Here is a 22,084-nt window from a genome sequence, read left to right as displayed (position 1 = left end):
ACTAGCTGGATGTGGATTTCTGTGCTTATGTAAAATGGGGGATGCCTTCATGGCTGGTCTGGATGAAGGCAGAAGATATGGCAGGCTCTTGCAAAGGGCATGACTTAGAGGCCTCCCAGGCAGAGTGAAAGGTTTATTTTTTACATGCCTCTGCATTGTCCCTTCGCAAGCATGTCAGGTACGTTTCTCACAGCTACACTTTTGAGCTGTTCTCCTGTATCAAGGGAGGATGACCAATTCCTTCTCTGGATACTCAGGAATATGGCAAAACTTGAGGATTGCCTTAGTGCAAACTCCTATGCTTGCAAAACGTGGAAGAGAAGAGAAGGAAGAGAAATTAAAACTGCTTGGTTTTTTTTTTCATCTTGGTAATGGGTAGTCCAGATTTTCCATCCCTTGACAACCTCTTGTTGGTGTTAATAGGTCCAAAACCTTTTCTTGTATTGGCGTCAGTAGGCTGACTTAGCTCCTTTCCTTGAGAACAAGCCATAGAAATGTATAAAAATAAAATTTGGAGAGTTATTTGCATGAAGGCATAACGGACCTATCCCAATAGGGTTTTTAATGGTGCCTGTAGAAAGGATAAAATAATCTACAGAGTCTTGTATTAAATAAACATCACAGATTTCTCTTTTGCTTTTATGTCATTCTATGAGCTCTCTTCCATCCTTGCAGCTGCATCCTTTCCCCTGCTCATCCGTGGCAAAAAGAGCATCCTTCTACCATCCCAAATCCCAATAGGGTCACACTTGGGCTGAACACATGTGAGCCTCCCATGGCCATAAGTGTCTTGAGGGCACCTGTGCTCAGGGTCGAGCAGATCCATGCAAGGAGCCTGCAGCTCCCTCTGTGGCTGCAGGCTCCTTGCATGGACTGACTCCTGAATAAATCCCTGAATGGCTTATTCATCATTCAAACTAGTGCATCCAACCTTCCCATGGTTCCTACCCACACCCTAATTCATGGTGATCCTTTCGGCCTCACATGAACATGTTTAAGCTGGAAATTTGAGGCAGCTGCATGCTGCTCATGGTCTGGAAATGAAACACCAGCAGGTTTGCACTCCTGTATCAGCCAAAACCCATGTCTAGAATTGTTTGCTATGTACCAGCTAGTATTTCAGGTGTTTTTTCAAGCTTCTGGGAGAATAAACTTCGCAGCAAGACATTCTATCTGGTATACAGAGGTGACATCCTAGAGGATGTATGGGAAGGAACTGCACCAGACAGCCTATATATTGCTTATGCAAAGTAATGCTAATGAATAAGGTTGCTCCCCAAACTGGAAGGAGACCTGTCTTTAAGCTAGGGTTAATTCAGGTCAGGATTCATAGATGGCCAAGGGTGTGAGGAGCACCTTTGCTCTGGGATAGTCAGGGTGAGGATGCAGAGCGCGGCCCCTGGGATCTCTCCTCCCACTCTCGGTTTGGCTTCCAGAGAGATTAATGATGAACAAAACAGAGCTGGAGACTGTTAGAGGAGGAAAGGAGCAGCTCAGAGCTCTGCTGATCACAGTGATAGGGGTGATTAACCTTTTTGTCAAAGTATTTGAGGAAATTAAGCAGTATAATTTATTGTGAAATTTTAGATTGATGAGCTGTTTAAATGGAACTGGCTGTGGCAAGTGTTAATTTGTTAAGAATTGAGAATTTTTTGCCCATGCCAGCCATCTTGAGCAAGATGAATCAGCAGCTGAGGGTTTTATTGGCTATTTTCTCTATATGAAAGCTGTGTTTTGCTTCACACTGGGCAATGGGTGAGATCCTCAGGCACCTTCCCCATCCCTCCACTGCAGTATTTCCTACATTTCAGCAACATCAGCAGCAAAGCCTGGCTGGAGGGTCATATTAGAATCATAGAATCACTTAGGTTGGAAAAGACCTTTAAGATCATCAAGTCCAACCATTAATATTGAGGAAGCACAGCCACTTGCTTGCCCTGTGCAATTGCTTCAATGCACAGGGAATATTTTTGCGAGAATGGGGGGAAAAACAGCTTCTTGGCGTATTGTTTTATTTTTTTTTTTAACTTTTTTTGTGATTTTTTTAGCTTGTTGCAAACCTGCAGCAGCTCAAGGCAGGATTAAATGCTGTTTAATGTGGATTTTTGTTCTTTAATTTATGCTGCTGGAGTCTTTTTAAGGAAAAAAAATGCTAATTTATCCATGTGCAGTCTGACAGACATCAAGGACTGCAATGCACTTGTTAAAGAGATAATCACAGATGTTGCCAGCAGTTTTGCCCTTACATGTGTTCCAGTTACCAGCAGTTGCTGCAGTCCTTGGAAAAGCAAAGCAAAGTGCCACTTTCTGCTATGTCTATGCAGCCAGTGGGGGTTCGCATGCTCCATTCAGCCATTATCTGGGATAAGAACAGCCAGTGTTCATTCAGGCTGCACTTTTGCAAGGCTTACACTGGAGACTGGGGTTGTAGTCGCTATACTTGTAAATCCTCCTTAAATTAGGGGAAATTGTGTCCTTTCTGGAGGCAAGGTTACATATTGCATGGTCCAGGGAGAGCTGGGCATCACCTGTGTAACTTCCCAGGTTGGCAGTTTAGCTCTTGTAAGGAATTGCAGTCAGCCTCAGCCAGCTTATCCCTTTCCTTGTCTGTCTTCCCAAGTAGTGCTAGCACTTTTCATCCACTTACAAAGACCGTGAGCTATGCTCTTTCTTCAGGTTTTCTCTTGGAAACTGTGGATTTTTCTGGCTGTGAACCTCATCTGATGAAGTATTTGAAAGCAGTCATTTTTCCAATAGCCAGGTACAGCCAGCATCCCATGGACATATGCAAAATATGCCCACATTTGTTTATAAACCAAATGAGATTCCTGGACATTAAATATTAGCCTTGATTTCAATATGCATGGAGCAGGCTGAATTGTATTACATAAATCTTTTTTCTTATATATTGACTTGACAAGCTGTACAGCGGAAACACAGACCAGAAGAAGGAAATAAGAGTTTGGAACAAAGAAATCAGTGTGCAATGGCCAAAACACTGGAAAGAGGTTGGTTAGCAGCCCAAAAATCAAAAAGTTTTCTCTTTTCTCACAGTGGAAGTATTGATAAGAGTTCGCACCTTTTTTTTTTTTCCTTTTTTGTTTTTTCTGGTAAATGGGGTACAAAGCGCTCTTTTTTTTTAGAGTTTAGCTAAAGTTGAAAATACTGAAAAAGCAGAAAAATGTTTCCAAAAGGTGATTTCCTCTCTGTCTCACTGCTTGCCACTTTGCTGTAGCATTGCATGATCTATACATGCCCTGTTTGGTAAAACTGTCAGCCACGTCACCGTGGGCTTCTTACCAAATCAGCCTCTTATTAAACCAGTATAGATGTGTGCACTTGCGTATTGTCTCTGCCTATGAGAGAATGGGTACTTGGTCAATCGTATTGCTTAATTATGAGATTCCCTTCCCAGTTAAATCTGGTCAAGATAAACTGATTTAGATGGTGATGAAAGTGGTGCTGCTTCTGCAGTGGGATTACACTAGTTGGCTCTTAGCAAATGAACGTGGTGCAAAACTCAGCCAAGGGCAGCTAATTAAAACCCCTGCAGTTCTGGGTTTGGCACATTAAGTGGCGTGCTGCTGCAGTGTTGCTTTGGTTTTGCCAAACTTGGGAAATAATTTCTGGGTGTGCTTTGTAAACAGGCTCTGCTGATAAGCCAGTGGTCAAAGTGAATATCATGGTAATAAATTACCTCCCTCCAATTTATTTTTTAACTTGCTTTTAGATTTTTAGCTAGTTACCATGGTAACTTTCCACCTTCCTTTTTCTGGTGAGCGTCCAAAGTCACAGATGGAGGTAGCCTTGGGGAGACGCATGTGAGCCAAGCAAAGCTTTGCTGTCTATCCTCTGCAAAGTTGGATGCAAACCCATATGGGACATCTCAAATAGGGACTGAAGCTTTATGAGACTGATGGGTGTAGGCTGCAGGAATATCAGACCTCCTAGTTTGTTTGCTCCATCAGGACATTGATTGCCAGCCTAAATTTGTTGCCACAATGAGTTCTGGCAGAGATATGAGTTACTGCCTGTACTCTGGAGATGGCTGATGCTACGTTGGATGTCTGGCTTGGAAACATCAGTGTTCAAACAACCACTGGCATTCCATCACAAAAGTGGTGACTTTTCTGTGGACACCTATATCCACTCAGAGATAACAATTGCTTCCACTGTATCTGTTTTACCCGTGTCCCCATGCAGAATTTGGCCATCCAGATTGCATTTGGTTTCTTTTTTTTTAATTCATACTTGCTTCCTGCCACTCATTCTACATGGGAGCAAGCTTAGGACAGAGATCTTCAGAAGAGATTTGCAGCTCTCTGGAGCAATCGTAATGAAATGGTCTGCTTTCTAAGTGTTTCTAAGCACCTCATGGTTTCCAGGTCTCCCTCTTCAAAGTTGACTGGTAGCCAGCACAGCCTTGCTTGGAGCAGGGCTAATCCTTCTCTTTTTTTTTTTTTTTTTTTTTCTTTCTTTTTTTTCAGTTCTTCTGGGTTCTTCTGGTGATCTTTCTCATGGAGCTGCTGCTGATATGCATTGAAATCATCTTCGAAAACAAGGTGAGTGCAATCAGGAGGCTGGAGAGCTGCACATTTGCTTAGCATGGCAGCATACTGCAGCCCTGCATGTCATCAGGGGAAATTTCCTTCTCACCTCAAGTATGTGTCCGTGTATGTCCTGAAACTGGAAGATTTTCATTTTTCTTGCTCTTCTTGGGCTGTGCCTTGCACTCTGGAGCTGCAGTGGACCTACAGCACCACCCAGAGCTCCTGCCACAGTGGCAGCTCCCATGCAGCCAAAAATTCTTTTTTTTTTTTTTTTTTTTGAGAGGACTCATTAAGTTCCTCACCTCACTTTTGTTAACTGCTGGCTTGTATTTGCAAGGACAGGATTGAGTTATAGATGAACTAAGTAACATTGGTGAACACTTCCAATGCATGTCCTTTCTGTCTGTCCACATTCTGCTGAAGAAGCTCTGCCATTTCCAATTTTATTTTACCATTGTAATTGATCAAATGATTAAATATGAAATCTCAGTTTCTGCTGGCTCAAAGAATGTGCAGACCAGGAGAGCAACATCTGAAATACGTACTTAGGGACTATAAAAATCAATTCACTTTTGCACAAACAGCTTGATGCTTTCAAACCTGTAAAGGTTGGTGGGCTATGGATAGTTTGAGGATTTAGGTACTTGGTGAGCCCCAAAGTGGAAGAGAGGCAAAGGAGGAGGACATTGCCTTTTGGATGCTGCATTAAACTTTCTCCAGCAGATTTTGAGAGCTCTCCAAAACTCTCCAATCCTGGGAAAATGAAGGGTATTGGGTCACCAGCACGGAGACATGATTCTCTAAGGAAAATCAGCACTTGAGTCTTTCCCATGTATAGAAAATCAATATGTGCTGGCACACAGTGGCTTTATTTTCATGAAAATTGGCATGAAATCCTCTGCTTTGCTCCAACTATCTTCCTTTGTCCGCCAGTACGGGTGTTCAGCACCATCCTGTGCTACAGACATGTTGCGTGGAATCCATACAGAGAGGGGATCACAGCTTTGTGATTAAGCTCAAGGATACAGTAAAACCATCGGTGTGTAAATTGTCCCTTAATTTCAATTTAACAGGCAATATCAAAACCCAATTAAAAATCAAACAATGAAGGAGAAAGAAAAGAGAGATACGAGTTATGAATCCATTTGACCTAAAATTGTTAGGAGGCGCAAATCTGCATTTGCAACAATGTTTGTTTATTAAACTTGTTAGAAAGATTTAATTTGCTTTAGTATTAAATAAGATGGGGGGGAGGGGGCAATGAGGAATTAATTTGGTGGCCTTGTAGCCGTTGAATATTGAAATATACCCTGTTGATATGCAATTTTTTTTTTTTGAGATTATTGAAGATAACTGGTTTGGTGTCCTTGAAGCAAAGTGCGTGGAGATGTCTCATAACCAGAACTTAATGATTTAACCCTGCAACGTTTAGCTCCAAACTTGAAGTCAAGATTTAATTTGAGACACTGCCCTCTAGACTGATGTCTTCTTGGAGGGTGACAAGATTGCAGGGTGAGCCTACCTGGGGGAAAAAAGCAGGGAACAGTAAAGCTCAGGCATTGCCTGTTGTGATGGTTGCAGCAGTGAGAAAAACAGAAATTAACATTTTAATAAACTTCCACATGAGCAATTTCTTAAAGGCTTTTTAAGTTCCCCTTCCCTGATCTCTTGCTGTTGGCAGGCTTTGTTTTCTACTCCGATATGCCTTCATTTTTTTTTCACAATGTTCTTCTTCCTGTTCCCAGTTTGCCCAACCTCTAATTTTCATGTCAGAGTGAATTATGAAGAACAATGTTTTCTCCCCCCTTCTTTCCCCCTGCTTCTAACTCAGAAAAGGTTCCCTTTTCCTTCATTAATATATCTGCCTGGTGCTTTGTCAGGAACCAAATGGCAAACCTGTGCTGTGCTTTGGCTTTGCATAAGACACTTTGAGGCTCTGCTTCCAGCTCACTAATAAGCTTTCCATTCATCTGTGAAATGCATTTTTCATTCAGTTAGTCTTTAATTTGAAATGCCTGATGTGTCAAAGTGTCCTCAGAGATACAGCACAGAGAGCATCAGGGAGAACCCAGACCGGTTGTGCTGCTGCCTCTCCAGGCACAGTTGAATTGCTGGATGATTTGTTGGGATTAGCAGTGATTGAGGGCTCTTATGAGGTCTCTGCTCCTGTGTACAGCTCATCTGAGGGAAATACCACCACGCAGCTGGTGGAGTTGGCTATCACGGGACATTTTGCCTATTACAGCTGCTCCTAATGCTTGTGAGGGGTTACAGTTATGTTGGTGGATGGGATTTGAAGGCTTTAGGGAGCTCCCAAAGAAGTCACCCTAAAAATTCGATTTAATATGCAGCATATAAGAAAAGTCAGATGAGTAAAGGATCGCTTTGCAGGATCAATTGCAACGTGCAGGCAACAGGGAGATGCTATGAGATGCTGCTAACCAAGAGAGCTCAAAAATGATGAATTTTGCCCCAAGAAACAAGGTTTTGACATCATATGGGTTAGATTCTTATTCTGGTAACAGCTGGTAAAGCTTGCTATGAAAAGATTTCTCTGCATCTTTTTCATGGTTTGTAATATTTTCACATAGTCTGTTCCATATGTGAACTGTGATTTTGCTTTTTCTGTCCCCAGATGAATGCAGTATTCCACTCCAACATCCAAGAGGGCATCCGACACTATTATGATGACCTCGACTTCAAGAATATCTTGGATTTTGTACAAGAAAAGGTTTGATTTTGCACAGGGGACAGCACTGGGGAGGTCTGCCTGTGAAGTTTTTCAAGCATATTATACTGCTGTGAATGGGAAACATAATGAGTGATTAACCTTGTGCATCATTGAAGCAGAAGCATTAATTTTCACTGCCCTTTTAGATTTTATTTCTTAAAATCATTGAATATCCCACGTTGGAAGGGACTGATCATCAGGTCATAGAATCATAGAGTGGTTTGGGTTGGAAAGAACCTTAAAGATCGTCTAATTCCAACCCTGACACATATCACTAGACCAAGTTGCCCAAAGCCCCATCCAGCCTGGCCTTGACCACTTCCAAGGGTAGGGCATCCACAGCTTCTCTGGGCAACCTGTTCCAGTGCCTCACCACCCACACAGGAAAGAGTTTCTTCCTTATATCTAACATAAATATACACGTTTTAGTTTAAAACCATTACTCCTTGTCCTATCACTACATGCCCTAGCCCACTTTACATATTGGAAGGCTGCTCAAAGGTCTCCCTCTTCTCCAGGTTGAACAACCCCAACTCTCTTAGCCTGTCTTCATAGGCTCTGAACATCTTTTGTGGCTCTCCTCTGTACCCACTCCAACAGGTCCATGTCTTTCTGATGTTGGGGGCCCCAGAGCTGAACACAGTACTCTAGGTCATGTTTCACTCTAGGTGGAGTCCAAGTCCTGGCTCCCCACAGGAGCACACAAAATTCAATCGTATTCGTAAGACCATTGTCCAAACACTTCTTGAACTCCAGCAGGAGTGACCACTTACCTGTTTCAGTGCCCGACCACCCTCCCGGTGAAGAACCTTTTCCTAATATCCAGCCTGAACCTCCCCTGCCACAGCTCCATGCCATTCCCTCGGGTCCCATCGCTGTCACCAGAGAGCGGGGAGCAGCACCTGCCCCCAGCCTCGCTCCCCTTGAGAGGAAGCTGCAGGCCGCCCTCCGTCTCCTCTTCTCTGGGCTGAACAAATCAAGTGATCTCAGCCACTCCTCCTACATCTTCTCCTCTAGGCTTTTCACCATTTTTGTTGCCTTCCTTTGCATGCTCTCTCATAGTTTTATGTCCTTCTTCTACACTGGCACCCCAAACTGTGCATGGTGCTTGAGGTGAGGCCTCACCAGCGCAGAGCAGAGCGGGACAGCCACTTCCTTGAGCGGCTGGCAGTGCTGTGCCTAAAGCAGCCCAGGGTACGGTCAGCCCGTTTGGCTGCCAGGACACACTGCTGGCTCGTGTTCAACTTGCCATCAAACAGAACCCCCAGATCCCTCTCCGGGGGGCTGCTCTCCAGCCTCTCATCCCCCAGTCTGTATGCATAGCCAGGGTTGCCCCGTCCCAGGTGCAGAATCCAGCACTTGCTCTTGTTAAACTTCCTGTGGTTGGTGATTGCCCAGCCCTCCAGTTTGTCAAGATCTCTCTGCAAGGCCTCTCTGCCCTCAAGGGAGTCAGCAGCTCCTCCTAATTTAGTATCAGCTGCAAGCTTACTTAGCATGCATTCCAGTCCTGCATCCAGATCATGTATAAAACACTGAAGAAAACTGGCCCCAAAATGGAGCCCTGGGGAACCCCATTAGTGACTAGCCATCAGCCCGATGCAACCCTGACTGTAACACTTCGAGCCCAATCCATCAGCCAAATGTTGAGCCATCATAATATCTCTCTTAGCATGGTGATTCATATCTTCATTTGAATTGCTCTTTTTGCCTGGCTTTGCACTGTGCTGCTCTCCAAGCCTATTCCACAGGTGGTTTTGGCCAGCCTGTGCTCTTGTGAGAACTATGAAGAGCATGTTCAGTTCTGTAATGGAGCACAGACAAGGAGACCCCACCCATTTATTTATCTTTCCCATTCCTGATTGAAAACTGCCTGATTTTTTTTTATTGCTATCACAAACTGCATGGAAACAGTAGGTGTAGGAATGAAATAGTATGTGCAAAAGTTGCTTTGGGAATGCGGTAACCCTTAGGTAGGCCACCTTAGATAACTTTGTTTTCTGGGACATGTCATCTGCAGCCAGGCAAGCACTTGACTGATTGCTGATAATGTGTTTCCACATGGTAGCTGTGAGGAGAGCGCCTAGCTTTCCGTGGGCAGCACTGCAAGCTGCCCCATGGACTGGTGAGAGAGGTGCTAGTCCTCACCTTATCTGGTGTTGGGGCTTGGCAAAGTCTCCTCTAGTTTTTTGGTTTTTGTTTTTGTTTTTGTTTTTTAATTGTGTGGTTTCACGTCTCTTAACCCTGATACCTGATGCTTAGAGCCTTCCAGGTCTTGGCAGCATCCATCCCTTATTCTCAAGCCAACCCGCAGTTCGATAAACTATTCACCTTACAGCTGTCTTTTTTTAACCAAACTTTTGATATGCCTCTGCCACTGTTGCCTCGTATTTCATGCACTGCATAGTTTTTTGAGTTGCCTGTGATTGCTAGTCCTGCTTTTTATTAAATTAAAATGCCTTCCTAATTACTGCCCTCTACCTCCAGCTAGATGATTTCCGACAAGCTCCTTCCCTTCCATCTCACAAAACCCCAGGTAATCATGCTTCAGCAAAGCAGTGATGCATCCCTCCAAGTACACTGAAAAGCCAGATTGAGGGAATAATCCGTGATGTGGTACCACTCAGAAACAAAATCCCTAATTTATACACAGGATTAAGGCGAGAGATTGAGTTGTGTTGCCAGCAATAGGTTATTGATGAAACTCTGCCTTGCTAACCATTCTCTGAGAAGCTGTTTTGCTGCAGTATAGTTTAGGACACACTTTGTATCACACATGCATTCAGCAGAGAGCTTGCAGACCTAATTTAAAGTCAAACTTGAAGCTTTTGTCCACACCATTAAGAGTATGGCCAGTTTGGACAAGTATGGTTGGCTCTAACATATTATTTGTTTTTCCAGTAAAGTGAGAAGCTGCTCCTGGGAATTAAGGGAAAGCAGATTTGCTGCTGTTTTGAGCGAGGATATGAAGTTTGACTGTTATTTGTGTTACTGTGAAAGGAAACACTCAGCTCAAAGCATTTGATGAATTCTTTGAGGAAAAAAAAAAGTAGAAAAAGCAAAACCTCAAGATCTAGGAGAAGTAAAAGGGAGAAATCACATCCAAGCTGCATGCTCACAGCTTGGTTTTGCCAGCAGAGCTGCTTTACAGAGCTGCTTTCTCTCACCTCAGGTTGATTTCTCTCCTTTCATTGTGGCTTGGAGCATCATAAATATATGAATCTTATCTCTAGCTTTGAAGGAGACCAAGAAGCTCCTTCCTCTTTGATGTAGTTGAAATTTAAGGCTGGTAGTGACCTCCACACTCCCCTCTCTTTTTAAGTACCTACTTCAGTCTGTTGGAGTTGTCATTACTGAACCAAATGCATTAATAAAACTGGGAGACCTCTAAAGGTTTCAAGACTTGACTGATCTCAAGAAGGATCTTAATCTTTTTTTAAAGTTTGGCTCCGACCTCTCTAAAAAGGTGCTGTAATTCAGTCCTCTCTGTATAAAAGATAAATGGATGCTGCCACGAGCCAACACAAATACATGTGGGAGCCATCCTCGATGAGCCCTGGCAAGGAGGTTAGACCACAGATCTCCAGATAAAGCAGATCGGTTTGCGGGAAGGTTTCTGTATCTCCAAACAAGCAAGGACTAGGCACTTATCGTATAATCCTACCCCCTTTTTATGACATTTTCCTGTCTACTTCCTCACTTGAGCTTTTGTTTAAGTTTTCAGGGGGAGATATTCATCTCATAGTGTCTCTCTCTGTACTTAGAAGTTATGGCTACTTCTAATATTGCTGATAAGTTTTTAGCATCCGCATATTTTCTTTTGTAGCAAGAGAAGGAGCTTTGCAAGAACTTGCAGCTCATCGCTGTGAGTTTTTGTATTAGAGTATAATTTGCAAGCCAGGAACGACAGCAACATCAGCAATTGAAATGTATCCTACTGAGATAGGAGTGAGGAGAAGCAGGGCAGAAGCGTAACTTCTTTTAAGAGAGAAAATCGCAGCATTCTTGCATTCTTGCTGTTTTAGGCATTATGCTCAGCAACACTTGGATTAGATAAAAAAAATGGTGGAGTTGCTGATGCCAGTGGTCTCATAATGACTTGGACTTGGCTCCTGTAGGGCTTTTACAAGACCTGAGCAGCCCAGACCACCTTGGACGGATGAAAATTTGCATCCAGTCTGGAAGGATTTCACCCAAGCTTGGTGGGTTTTGTTTGTTTGGTTTTGTTTGTTTTGTCAAAACACAGGCCCAGAGCACCGTATTATCACCATTTAGTGCTTATTCTTGCCATTTTGGGGGTAAAAATCTTGTCTACTCATTGGTTACCTGGCACACAGCTCATTTAGCTCAGGCAAAACCATGCTACACCCCTTAGGTATTAAATTTTGCTTAAACCCTCTCTCAAGCAATGCTTTGAATTAGAGCTGACTGCTTCCAAACATGTAAACCAGTATCGTACATTAAAATAAGTAATTATGGTCCTTTCCTAAATAACAGATGTACATAGAAGTGCCAGACAGCAATTATTACATTACCCTGATTATGGCACAAATAAGGCGGTTTTACCTGCCAACACCTACTTGGTCTTGCTGCCTGTGAACAGGAAGGTATTGAAATAAATTTGCTTTAAAAATAGTATTTACACATTTATATTATTCGTTTTTGCTGAACTACTGCCCTTTGCACCCCATGGATGCAAGGCTGGAGACCAAAATGACTCAGTTTGCTGAAAATCACTAACTGCAGCTCTGTGCTGCTCCTTGCTTTGTGTCTTTTGAATGGTTTGCTGAGTGCAGGTGGGAGAGGAGAGTTCAAACCACTCTGCTGAGAACAGGAATTGAATTTCAAAGCACTGATAGTGCTGTGGTTCTTGCTCATACCTGAGCAGCTCCAACCTCAAAGTAAGGCTTGGAGAGCTGAAGGCGTTATGCTTGCAAACCTGCATCTTTATTCTTCAGGTAGAATAAAGGCAGCTTCCACCAGCGTGGCTCGTTTTAGTGCATTGCTTTGAGGCCACTGTACAGGGCTATGGTCGTTAGCCATAATAAGCCTGCATGTCAGGGGTTGTAGCAGCAGTACTCGATGCATAGCACTTCTTGGACTTTTTTTTGTTTTTTTTTTTTCCTCCTGTGTGTTAGCCCTCTCTGAGGTCTGGGAACCAATATGAAAGTAAAACACAGACCCAGATCTGTCTCCACTTATGAAAAATAAATCCAGGCACAACAGTAGTTCAGCCTAAACCTCTCTTTGCAGAGAAGAAAACACCCTGGTGAGGCTTCCCAGCAGCTAGTAACACTCATTACAATGATTTTGTACCAATTTTTGCAGAATTATAAAAGCAAATGGAAGAAACTTCTTTGCAGCACAGGAATACAGAGCAGGGTAGGAATATCCAATATCCCTTTACGGGTTTTTCTCTCCTCTGTCCGGACAAGTTTTGCAAGCTTGTCTCCCTTGCTGATACAGATGTGATTAAAAGTAATAGAGGAATTAAAGGTAGGAAGTTAGTAATTAGTTTTCAATTTGTGGGCTGGCAGCTTCTGGCCATATCTGCCCATTTGGGCATGGGAGGAGGCCATGAGGACCCAAGGAGCTGATGGCTTTTCCTGCTCCTTTTTGCCAAGTATTGCCACCAACCTACGAGCAGGAGAGGGAACAGATACTCATGGGGTATTAATTAAACTTGTCCTGAAAACTGCTCCTTGGAGACTGTGGTGCTTACAGAAATGGGGAAAACCTCAAATTTTCTGTCTTGTCAAGCACACACACAGCTCTCCTGCCCACTTCAGGCTTTTCTTTCTGGGGGGAAATGTAAAGATTCAAGCTTGTTTAGCAAGAGAAGGGATGATTTGATATGTAATAAGCCCAGTTTTATTCCACAGAGAACAGCAAATGACTTTCATTAAACCTTTTTTTTTTCCCATTATACAAGAAGTAGAAAAAAAGAAGCTTTTTCATTTGTAGCTGCAGCATTTGATCTCTAATTTAACTTAATGGGAAGAGAAATCCCTGTTAGACTGCAGAGTCTTATTAGCATACTGTTGAATAACACCAACTAGTTGAGCAAAGAAATACATTTATTTAAGGTGCTGAAATAGCCATCTCTCCTGCACACCCCAAGAATAGGATGGATTAGTTACCTATAATTAAATCATCTGGAAGAAAGCATGAATGAGCCTGATCTTTCCTGGTCCTGTGAAAGCCAGGATGCCTCCTACACATGCATGCACATCTCTATACCTGCTACACACTTCTAAAATGGGGCTAAACCAGGCTAAACATCTGCTTTAGCTTTTTTGTTTGTGTTTTTGTTTGTTAGTTTTTAACGCAGAGTCTTCTGTTTCCTGGAAAGTAAGAAATAACTGTGGATCTCTTTATACCAGCATTGCAAAACAGCACTGAAGATGCAGTGCAAGGCTGGAGAGGAGATGCATCAGTGAGTTGGAAATGTAGAGGTTTGCTCATCTGCATGTCTCACTCTTTGCTTTTCTTTTGCAGTTTTCTTGCTGTGGTGGTGATGAATACCGAGACTGGGAGGTTAACCTATACCACTCGTGCAATGGCAGTGGGCCACTTGCATGTGGGGTGCCCTACACGTGCTGTATCAGGAAGGTAAAGAAGCCAAGGCATGGAAAGTTTTTACTTCTTGTTTCTGTACTTGAGTTTGTTATTAACTGTGTTGCCATTTTGAAAAGTAGTTTGAGACAGCATCAGCATTTCATGCTAAAGAAACTAAGATATACGTATATATGGGTTGCACTGCATTTTAGTATGGTCTGCTGTTTTAATGCAGCATAAATAACAAAGAACTGGGATATTAATTGCATTTGTATTGTGCCAAGGGGTTGTTAGAAATGCTGAGTTCCCATCTCTCTACCTACTATGGGATGTAATGCTTTGGAGGATGGTTTTGCAAAGACTTAAATGCTTGGCTGTATCACAACGTGGATCCGAGTTAGCTGTTGTCCTTTGTTTTCCTCTGCAAGAGCATACATTTCTCAGCCAGCTGCCACAAGGTTTAGCAGAATGGGGTTCATGTTTGCTGGCATCTGCTTGTAACAAGGAGGTTTTGAGGGTTTTGATGTAAGTGGAGCCATGACAGGAGTTCAATTTGCAACTTGTGCAATTGAATAAAAAAAGTCTTGTGAGCACATGCAACTCCAAGGCTGCATTTCTGACATGCTGTGAACTGGAACAAGGTCTCCTCTTGGAGGGAAGGTTGGGTGTGTTTGCTACTGCATGACCATGAAGGTTTATTAAACTGATTTGCAGAGCTGCAAGCCAAGATTCTCCTGTGTAGTGCTGCTGAGACTAAGCTAAGTGCTCTCACACTGTTTTGCTTAATACAATGGTCTGCCTTGTTGCAATCAATCTAACTCATACTGAGGGAAAACAGAAAAGCTCAGCCAAGGCTGGGTAAAAAAGTGCAAATATCCCTGGCTACTGTGCCTAAAAATGATATCCATGGTGCTAAAAATGAGTTACTAGCATAATCCTGACTTTAACGCTAGTGATGGGCCCTGGGAGTCCAAGAGCCCTGAGTTGGAGGACCATGACTGGGGAACAATAAACTCTCAGCCAACTCTGAACTTGTGAAGGATTTGCTGCTCCAGCTAGATGCACATTAGTCTGACGGGATTCATCAAGAAGAGCTGGCTGATGTCACCACTAGACCCCTCTCAGTTATTTCTCAATGGCCTTGGGAATCTGGAGTGATCCCAGTTGACTGGAAGCTTGCAAATGTTGTCCCAGTTTCCAAGAAGGCTAAGAAAGAAGGCCCTGGTAATTACAGGCCTGTCAGCTCATATCAGTGCCTGGCAAAATTATGGAGAAGAGTATTCTGGAAGCTACTGAAAACCACCTGAAAGACAACACAGTCATTTGTCACAGCCAACATGGGCTTACAAGGAAACTCCTGTTTAACTAACCAAATTTCCTTTTACAACAACGTTACCCACGTAGCTGACCAAGGGAAACCTGTAAATGTGAAATTTTTGGAAGTCAGCAAAGCTCTTGATCCTGTTTCTTACAGTATCCTTCTGGACAAAACGTCCAGCATACAGCTAGAAAAATACATGCTACAAAGGGTGAACAACTGGCTGACAGGCTGGGCTCAAAGGGTAAACTGGGTTACATTGGGCTGGTGTCTAATGGGGACTAATGGAGTTCCCCAGGGCTCCATTTTGGGGCCAGTTTTCTTCAGTGTTTTATACATGATCTGGATGCAGGACTGGAATGCATGCTAAGTAAGCTTGCAGCTGATACTAAATTAGGAGAAGCTGCTGACTCCCTTGAGGGCAGAGAGGCCTTGCAGAGAGATCTTGACAAATTGGAGGGCTGGGCAATCACCAACCACAGGAAGTTTAACAAGAGCAAGTGCTGGATTCTGCACCTGGGACGGGGCAACCCTGGCTATGCATACAGACTGGGGGACGGGAGGCTGGAGAGCAGCCCCCCAGAGAGGGATCTGGGGGTTCTGGTTGATGGCAAGTTGAACACAAGCCAGCAGTGTGCCCTGGCAGCCAAATGCACTGACCATACCCTGGGCTGCTTTAGGCACAGCACTGCCAGCTGCTCAAGGAAGTGGCTGTCCCACTCTGCTCTGCGCTGGTGAAGCCTCACGTCAAGCACCATGCAAAAAAATGGTGAAAAGTCTAGCGGAGAAGATGTAGGAGGAGTGGCTGAGGTCACTTGATTTGTTCAGCCCAGAGAAGAGGAGACAGAGGGGAGGCCTCATGGTGGCCTGCAGCTTCCTCTCAAGGGGAGCGAGGCGGGGGGCAGGCGCTGCTCCCTGCTCTCTGGTGACAGCGATGGGACCCAAGGGAATGGCATGGAGCTGTGGCAGGGGAGGTTCAGGCTGGATATTAGGAAAAGGTTCTTCACCGGGAGGGTGGTCGGGCACTGAAACAGGTAAGTGGTCACTCCTGCTGGAGTTCGAGAAGTGTTTGGACAATGGTCTTACAAATACGGTTGAATTTTGTGTGCTCCTGTGTGGAGCCAGAAGTTGGAGTCGATATTTGTGGGTCCTTTCCAATTCATTATACTCTATTATTCTGTGATCCCAGTGGCAAAACCTCCTTGGAATTAAGAGCAACAGGCAGCATTACCTCTGAAACCTGGCCATTCCCCAAGCTTTATGAATTCCACAAGGAAAATATAGCATAAATCTCTTATTGTTGTTAGCTTTTTTATTTTTTTAAGGGAAAAAGAGGAACTGTGAGGTGTCTTATTATTGGTCTAAGCATGACATGCAAATCAGCTGCAAAAATGAATTTTATCTCTAATCAGGGTGTTGATTAAGGATCTTTGCCAGCTCCTGAAGTTGAATTAGAAATTCGTATGTTGTCCTTTTCTATTGGTAGTGAGTATGTGTTGGAGAAAGTCAGGTGCATTTTTCATTATTTTTACACTCCCCGTGGTATGTTGGAACAATGTGGGTAACAGAACACCTTTGCCTGACGGGCACTGTTCAAGTTATAAAAATCACAGATGTGTAATATAGTGGGATAAGAAATAAGGCAACTTTCTGGCTTCACATTTTAATGAGCCATGTCTGGAGGATGCTCTAGCAAAGGACTCCAGCCCCTAGGAGGGAGTGTTGATGGCAAATTCTGTACATTTTTTTCAAGAGTTAAAGCCTGTGAATGTGTCTCTGACTGCCAGAGAGGTTTTATTGAAAGTGAGACCTTGCCAAATGAATCTAAATCTCCACATTGAATGAAACTCTTTCTTGGCAGGAGCAGTAACAAGGTAGATAGATGTGGCCTCTTTCTTCATTTATTTGTTTTTTTGGCACTGCTTTTGGTTAAGAATCCATCGCTATACAATATCAATAGTATATTAAATGGGTTAGGAGAGCAAGATCCCTTGGAAATTTTCCACTCTCTGTGGCACAGAACAAGCTAATAAAAATATTTTTAACAACAGAATAAAAAATAATAAAAATAAAAAATAATAAAAAACATAATTGCATGTTAATAATAAGTGCATAATTGCATTATAATAATTGCATAATTGCTATTTCAAGTCTCAGTATAGTTGTTACCTGAAATTGCAAAGTTGTTGTGGAGGTTTTCCTTGCAGGCTGAGAAGATGGGAAAAGCACCTCAGGATGAAGACGGTACCTGTGTATGATACTCTGGACATACCATGTTGTTCTGAGCAATGTACAAACCCTGTTCAAAATCCTTTCTTCCAAAATATGCTACTTAAAGGCTGAAGAGACGATTTTGCCTTGGCCCTGCAGTTGGAGGGATAACTAAAGGCCACACTTGGCATGTGTATGTTTCCCACAGTATTCTCCTGGGGAAACTGGCTGCCAGTGGCCTGGACCGGTATACTCTTTTCTGGGTAAAGAACTGGCTGGAGGGCTGTGCCCAGTGGGTAGTGGTTAGTGGAGTTAAGTCCAGCCGGCATCCCGTCACAAGTGGTATCCCCCAGGGGTCGGTACTGGGGCCTACCTTGTTTAATACCTTTATTGATGACCTAGATGAGGGGGTTGAGTTTACCCTCAGTAAGTTTGCAGATGACACCAAGCTGGGAGGTAGTGTCAATCTGCCTGAGGTAAGGTGGCCCCTCAGAGGGATCTGGATGGGCTGACTGCTGGACTGAGGCAAATGGGATGAGGTTCAACAAGGCCAAGTGCCGAGTCCTGCACTTTGGCCACAATAACCTCATGCAATGCTGTAGGCTTGGGGCAGAGTGGCTAGAAGACTGTGAAGAGGAAAGGGACCTGGGAGTGTTGATCAATGCTCGACTGAACATGAGCCGGCAGTGTGCCCAGGTGGCCAAGAAGGCCAACGGCATCCTGGCTTGTATCAGGAATAGTGCAGCCAGCAGGACCAGGGAGGTGATCATCCCCCTGTACTCAGCTCTGGTGGGGCCACACCTTGAGTACTATGTTCAGTTTTGGGCCCCTCACTACAAGAAAGACGACAAGGCCTTGGAATGTGTCCAGGGAGGGACAACAACACTGGTGAGGGATGAGGAGCACAGGTCTTATGAGGAGTGGCTGAGGGAGCTGGGATTGTTTAGTCTGGAGAAGAGGAGGCTCAGGGGAGACCTCATTGCGCTCTACAGCGTCCTGAAGAGAGGTTGCGATGAGGAGGGGGTTGGCCTCTTCTCCCAGATAACAAATGACAGGACTCAAGGAAATGGCCACAAGTTGAGCCAGGGGAGATTTAGATTAGATATCGGGAAAAAAAATCTCTCAAAGAGTGGTCAGGTGCTGGAACAGCCTGCCCAGGGAGGTGGTGGAATCACCGTCCCTGGCAGTGTTCAGGAAGCGCCTGGACAAAGTGCTATGATATATGATTTAGTAGCTTAGTGGGTAGTATTGGTGATAGGAGGATGGTTGGACTAGATGATCTTGTGGGTCCTTTCCAACCTTGTGTTTCTATGATTCTATGAATTTGTCTGTGCTGAACCACAATGGTCTCTCCACTGTGAATAACCCTTGTACCAACCAGTTTAAATAAACCAGTTTGTAGGGCAAGAAACCCTTTTCTTCTTTTGCAACAAAATGTTGCTAAGACAGTATCTTCATCACTAAGTACTTTTCTAAATGGTTTTCCACTGCAGTTAGGCCTTCTCCTGTGGAAGGCACAGGGTAGCTGTGCCTCTGCCAAACACGGTGTCTCTGAACCCCTCGTGAAATATCTGATTTTGGTAGGGGGGAAACTGTTGGTTAAAAGAAAAGTGCAAGCCTTGCAGTCCTCTGCCCTTGGTGGGTTTTAAACGTCTGCATTTGCTGCTGTTTTGTGATCTCTGAAGGCACCAAAATTCACTTGGGAAGACTAAGGACGTCTGCCGGTTTTTATGTTAGAAATATCAGTTCTGCTCTGACTTTCACTTCCATGCAAGACAATAACAAAGATAAATCAAGGCTAAAAACTCACTTTTCCACACTTCACCCAAATACAAGCTGTTGAGGGAATTACTCAAGTGGATGGTCAGAGTTGGAGATGATTGAGAAACCCTTCACTATTTGATACAAGAAGGAAGAAAATTGGTGATGAATTTGCACCATAGACAGATGTTGTTCAAATGGGTAAGTCCTATAGAAAGCTATGATGTTTCACCAGCAAGGATCCCATGATGTCCGTGGAAGTGAGTCTGAAAAGCAAGGATAACTGAAAGCTGCCAAGAACAATGCTTTAGTTTTTCTTTGTTATTTGTTTTTGTTTGGTTGTTTTGTTTTGTTGTTGTTGTTGGTTTTTGTGTTGTTTTTTTTTTTTTTTTTTTTTAAATGAAAACCAAATGGTTCCTGGATCATGTGCATATTCCTTTATACCACTATTGGCAACAGCATGTGCCTTAAGAATGTCACAAATTCTCCTTATTCTGAGGGCTTCCTGTTTCATGGTCCCAATGTAGCATGAGACCTCCCCAGAAGTTCCAGTGGGCATTTTGCTGCTGATTTCTGGATGTCCCCACAAGCCTTTAATATGCACAAGGACTAATTATTCTCCTTAACTATGCCCAGTTTATAAATAGTGTATTGAAGTGGTGAGAGATGGTTGTGGTTTGTGGTTTTTTTTGATAGCCCTGTCAGTAATGTACAGAGGTACAGATGCTCTTGGTAGTGTATTGCTGGAATAATTTCCCTGCCAATTACGGAAGGAACAAGCTGCAGCTTTATGGCTGGAGCCTGTCTGAAGGTGCACATTTCTTTTATGCTGTGTCTTGCAGGAAAGTATAATTTACCCTTAAATGTGCACATTTCTCTTTTTCATCTCTGTGCCTCTAAAGCACAGGAAGTTTTTGTTTTGTTGTTCAGGAGCTTTTACTGGTTGTCAAAGTCATCTTACTGAAAGTGTAATAATTTCAGCATGTTATTATTTCATGGGTACGAGGCCCCTTTAGAAATACATGGTGTTATGGAAGCTGCTGTTTTATTCATGAAATAAGCCATAAATAAATAAATAAATAAATAAATAAATAAAGATCGATCCTGAGAGGTGCAAAGTACCCAGCTAGCTGTTCTGGAGCTACCTCATAGCTTTGCTTTTTCTGGGATGAGCAAGAATTGGTTTTGTAACTGGTGTTAAAAAATGTTGTAATCAATTCAAAAACGTATCCTCTTCCGTCCTGATGGAAGCAGAGGAATTTGGTTTGATTTAATTTTATAGAGCTACTGAATAGCAGTATTTGGCTGGGATTTCTGCAACTTTCGAAATGATTTTTTTTTTTATTGGGCCAACAAAGGTCTAAGCATTGTGGATCCCTAAAATCCTTGGGTTTCTCCCCAAAGTGCTGGGAGACTTTTGTGAAATTCCCCCTTGATTTCTGTAGAACTGAATACATTTAATCTTGGTGAAATTACCTTTTTTTTAAGGAGAAACATGACTGAATATGTGAGAAAAAGTGTCTGGAATTAAACAAGGAGAAAATCAAGGTAACATTTTAAAGAACCACTTTACTAAATTCTCACACAACGTGGAGTTGCTTTCAGCTCAAATCACTGGACATTCCCGTGTCACTGGATAGGGGAATGCTGAGCAGACTCTGAAATGGCAGAAACCAGAGAGACAGGTAGTTTAAAAGAATAATTTTTCAAAACACAACTTATTGCTGGCCCAAGCCAAGCTGGCATCCATAATATCAGCAATGCATTTGAGGAAAAAGTATTAAATGGAAACAAAATGAAGTTTGAGGCTTACTGTTTGCCTTGTGCTATGCTGAATGGTCAAGGCAACTGGGCAAGCTTTTCTATTTATTTTTATTTTTATTCTTTTTTTACTGTCCCCTTTGGTTTCCTCCAACCTAAGTTTGCACTAATTCTCTGTCCACAGGTCCCTGGAGAAGTCATTAACACGCTATGTGGATACAGGACACTCGATAAAGAGGTAACCTTTGCTTTTTCCTTCCTATGTACAATATTTTTTTGTAAAACCCTTCCTGAAACCATTTTAAAAAAATGTTTATCTTCATGGAAACCCTGCCTCACAATGGGAATCTCTTCCCCACCAGGGACAGCTGTTACTGCAGCTGTATATAAATTTATTTTTATTTCTTTTCACTAGCATCCCTGCACAGGCTTGCAGAGTGTGAGCAGTCTCATTTATGTAGTCTCTGCAGGCTTTGGTATGGCATTTTTCAGAGTAATGAGCTCTCTACTGGATGAGTCCCAGGAAATGCTGGCCCTGAGTTGTGATTTGAGGCTTGGTGGTAGGAGAGAAGTTGCTTTTGAGGCCCTCAGGGGTGACTGTGGGTTGTATCACAGCAGAGAGCTGCAGTATGACCTGTAACTTTAAGGGACTGTTTTTTGGCAAGAAAACCCAGGAAAATATCAAATCCAATAAATCAATTCCCAAATGTTTGTCATGACACTCCTTTGGCTTGCAGGAAGGAGCAAACACAAGAAATTGCATCTTCTTCCAATTGCACCATCTAAATTAAAATGGTGCTGCTTCTTTTCAATCTGCTTCCAGCGCCTGGAGTTGCTGAATGTCATCCATGTGCGAGGCTGCATCCATGCCGTCGGGCTGTGGCTTAAAGACAACTTTGAGGCCACTTTGGGCATCGTTTGCTCCATGCTTCTTCCCCAGGTAGGTGGTGAATCTGGTCAGCATCATCTTGCCTTCTATCTCCATTCTGGAGGAGGAAAACAATTTGGTTTTAGGTATTTTTCCCCACTGCCTTTACATCTGAAATCTGTGTCTTGGGTGTGAAATGTCACAGCACTTTTAAAGCAACTTTAGCAAAATGCTGACTCTCTAATAACATACTCCTAAAATTTAATTAATGTTCAAGTAATAGTGTCTAAAATCAAGGCATGTCTGTGCTAGCCCAGCAAATCCTTTTA

General features: G+C 43.2%; 1 protein-coding gene across 4 annotated transcripts in view; it reads left to right on the top strand.

Annotated features, from left to right (window-relative positions):
• Window positions 1-22,084, top strand: part of LOC308182935 (tetraspanin-15-like) — an 81,134-nt gene that overhangs the window by 44,376 nt on the left and 14,674 nt on the right. For all 4 annotated transcript variants that reach the window (XR_013942156.1, XM_080568345.1, XM_080568344.1 and 1 more), the window contains 5 exons: window positions 4,488-4,562; window positions 7,186-7,281; window positions 13,777-13,890; window positions 21,072-21,125; window positions 21,711-21,827. Coding sequence is in view for 3 of the 4 variants with exons in the window: in XM_080568345.1 (XP_080424471.1) it covers window positions 4,488-4,562; window positions 7,186-7,281; window positions 13,777-13,890; window positions 21,072-21,125; window positions 21,711-21,827 (456 nt within the window). In the remaining variant the exon portion in view is untranslated. The remainder of the gene's footprint in view (window positions 1-4,487; window positions 4,563-7,185; window positions 7,282-13,776; window positions 13,891-21,071; window positions 21,126-21,710; window positions 21,828-22,084) is intronic.

The sequence above is a fragment of the Anser brachyrhynchus genome (assembly GCF_964034855.1).
Source record: "Anser brachyrhynchus genome assembly, chromosome: 26".
In the NCBI taxonomy this organism is placed as follows: domain Eukaryota; kingdom Metazoa; phylum Chordata; class Aves; order Anseriformes; family Anatidae; genus Anser; species Anser brachyrhynchus.
This window is presented reverse-complemented; position numbering and strand designations above follow the sequence as displayed.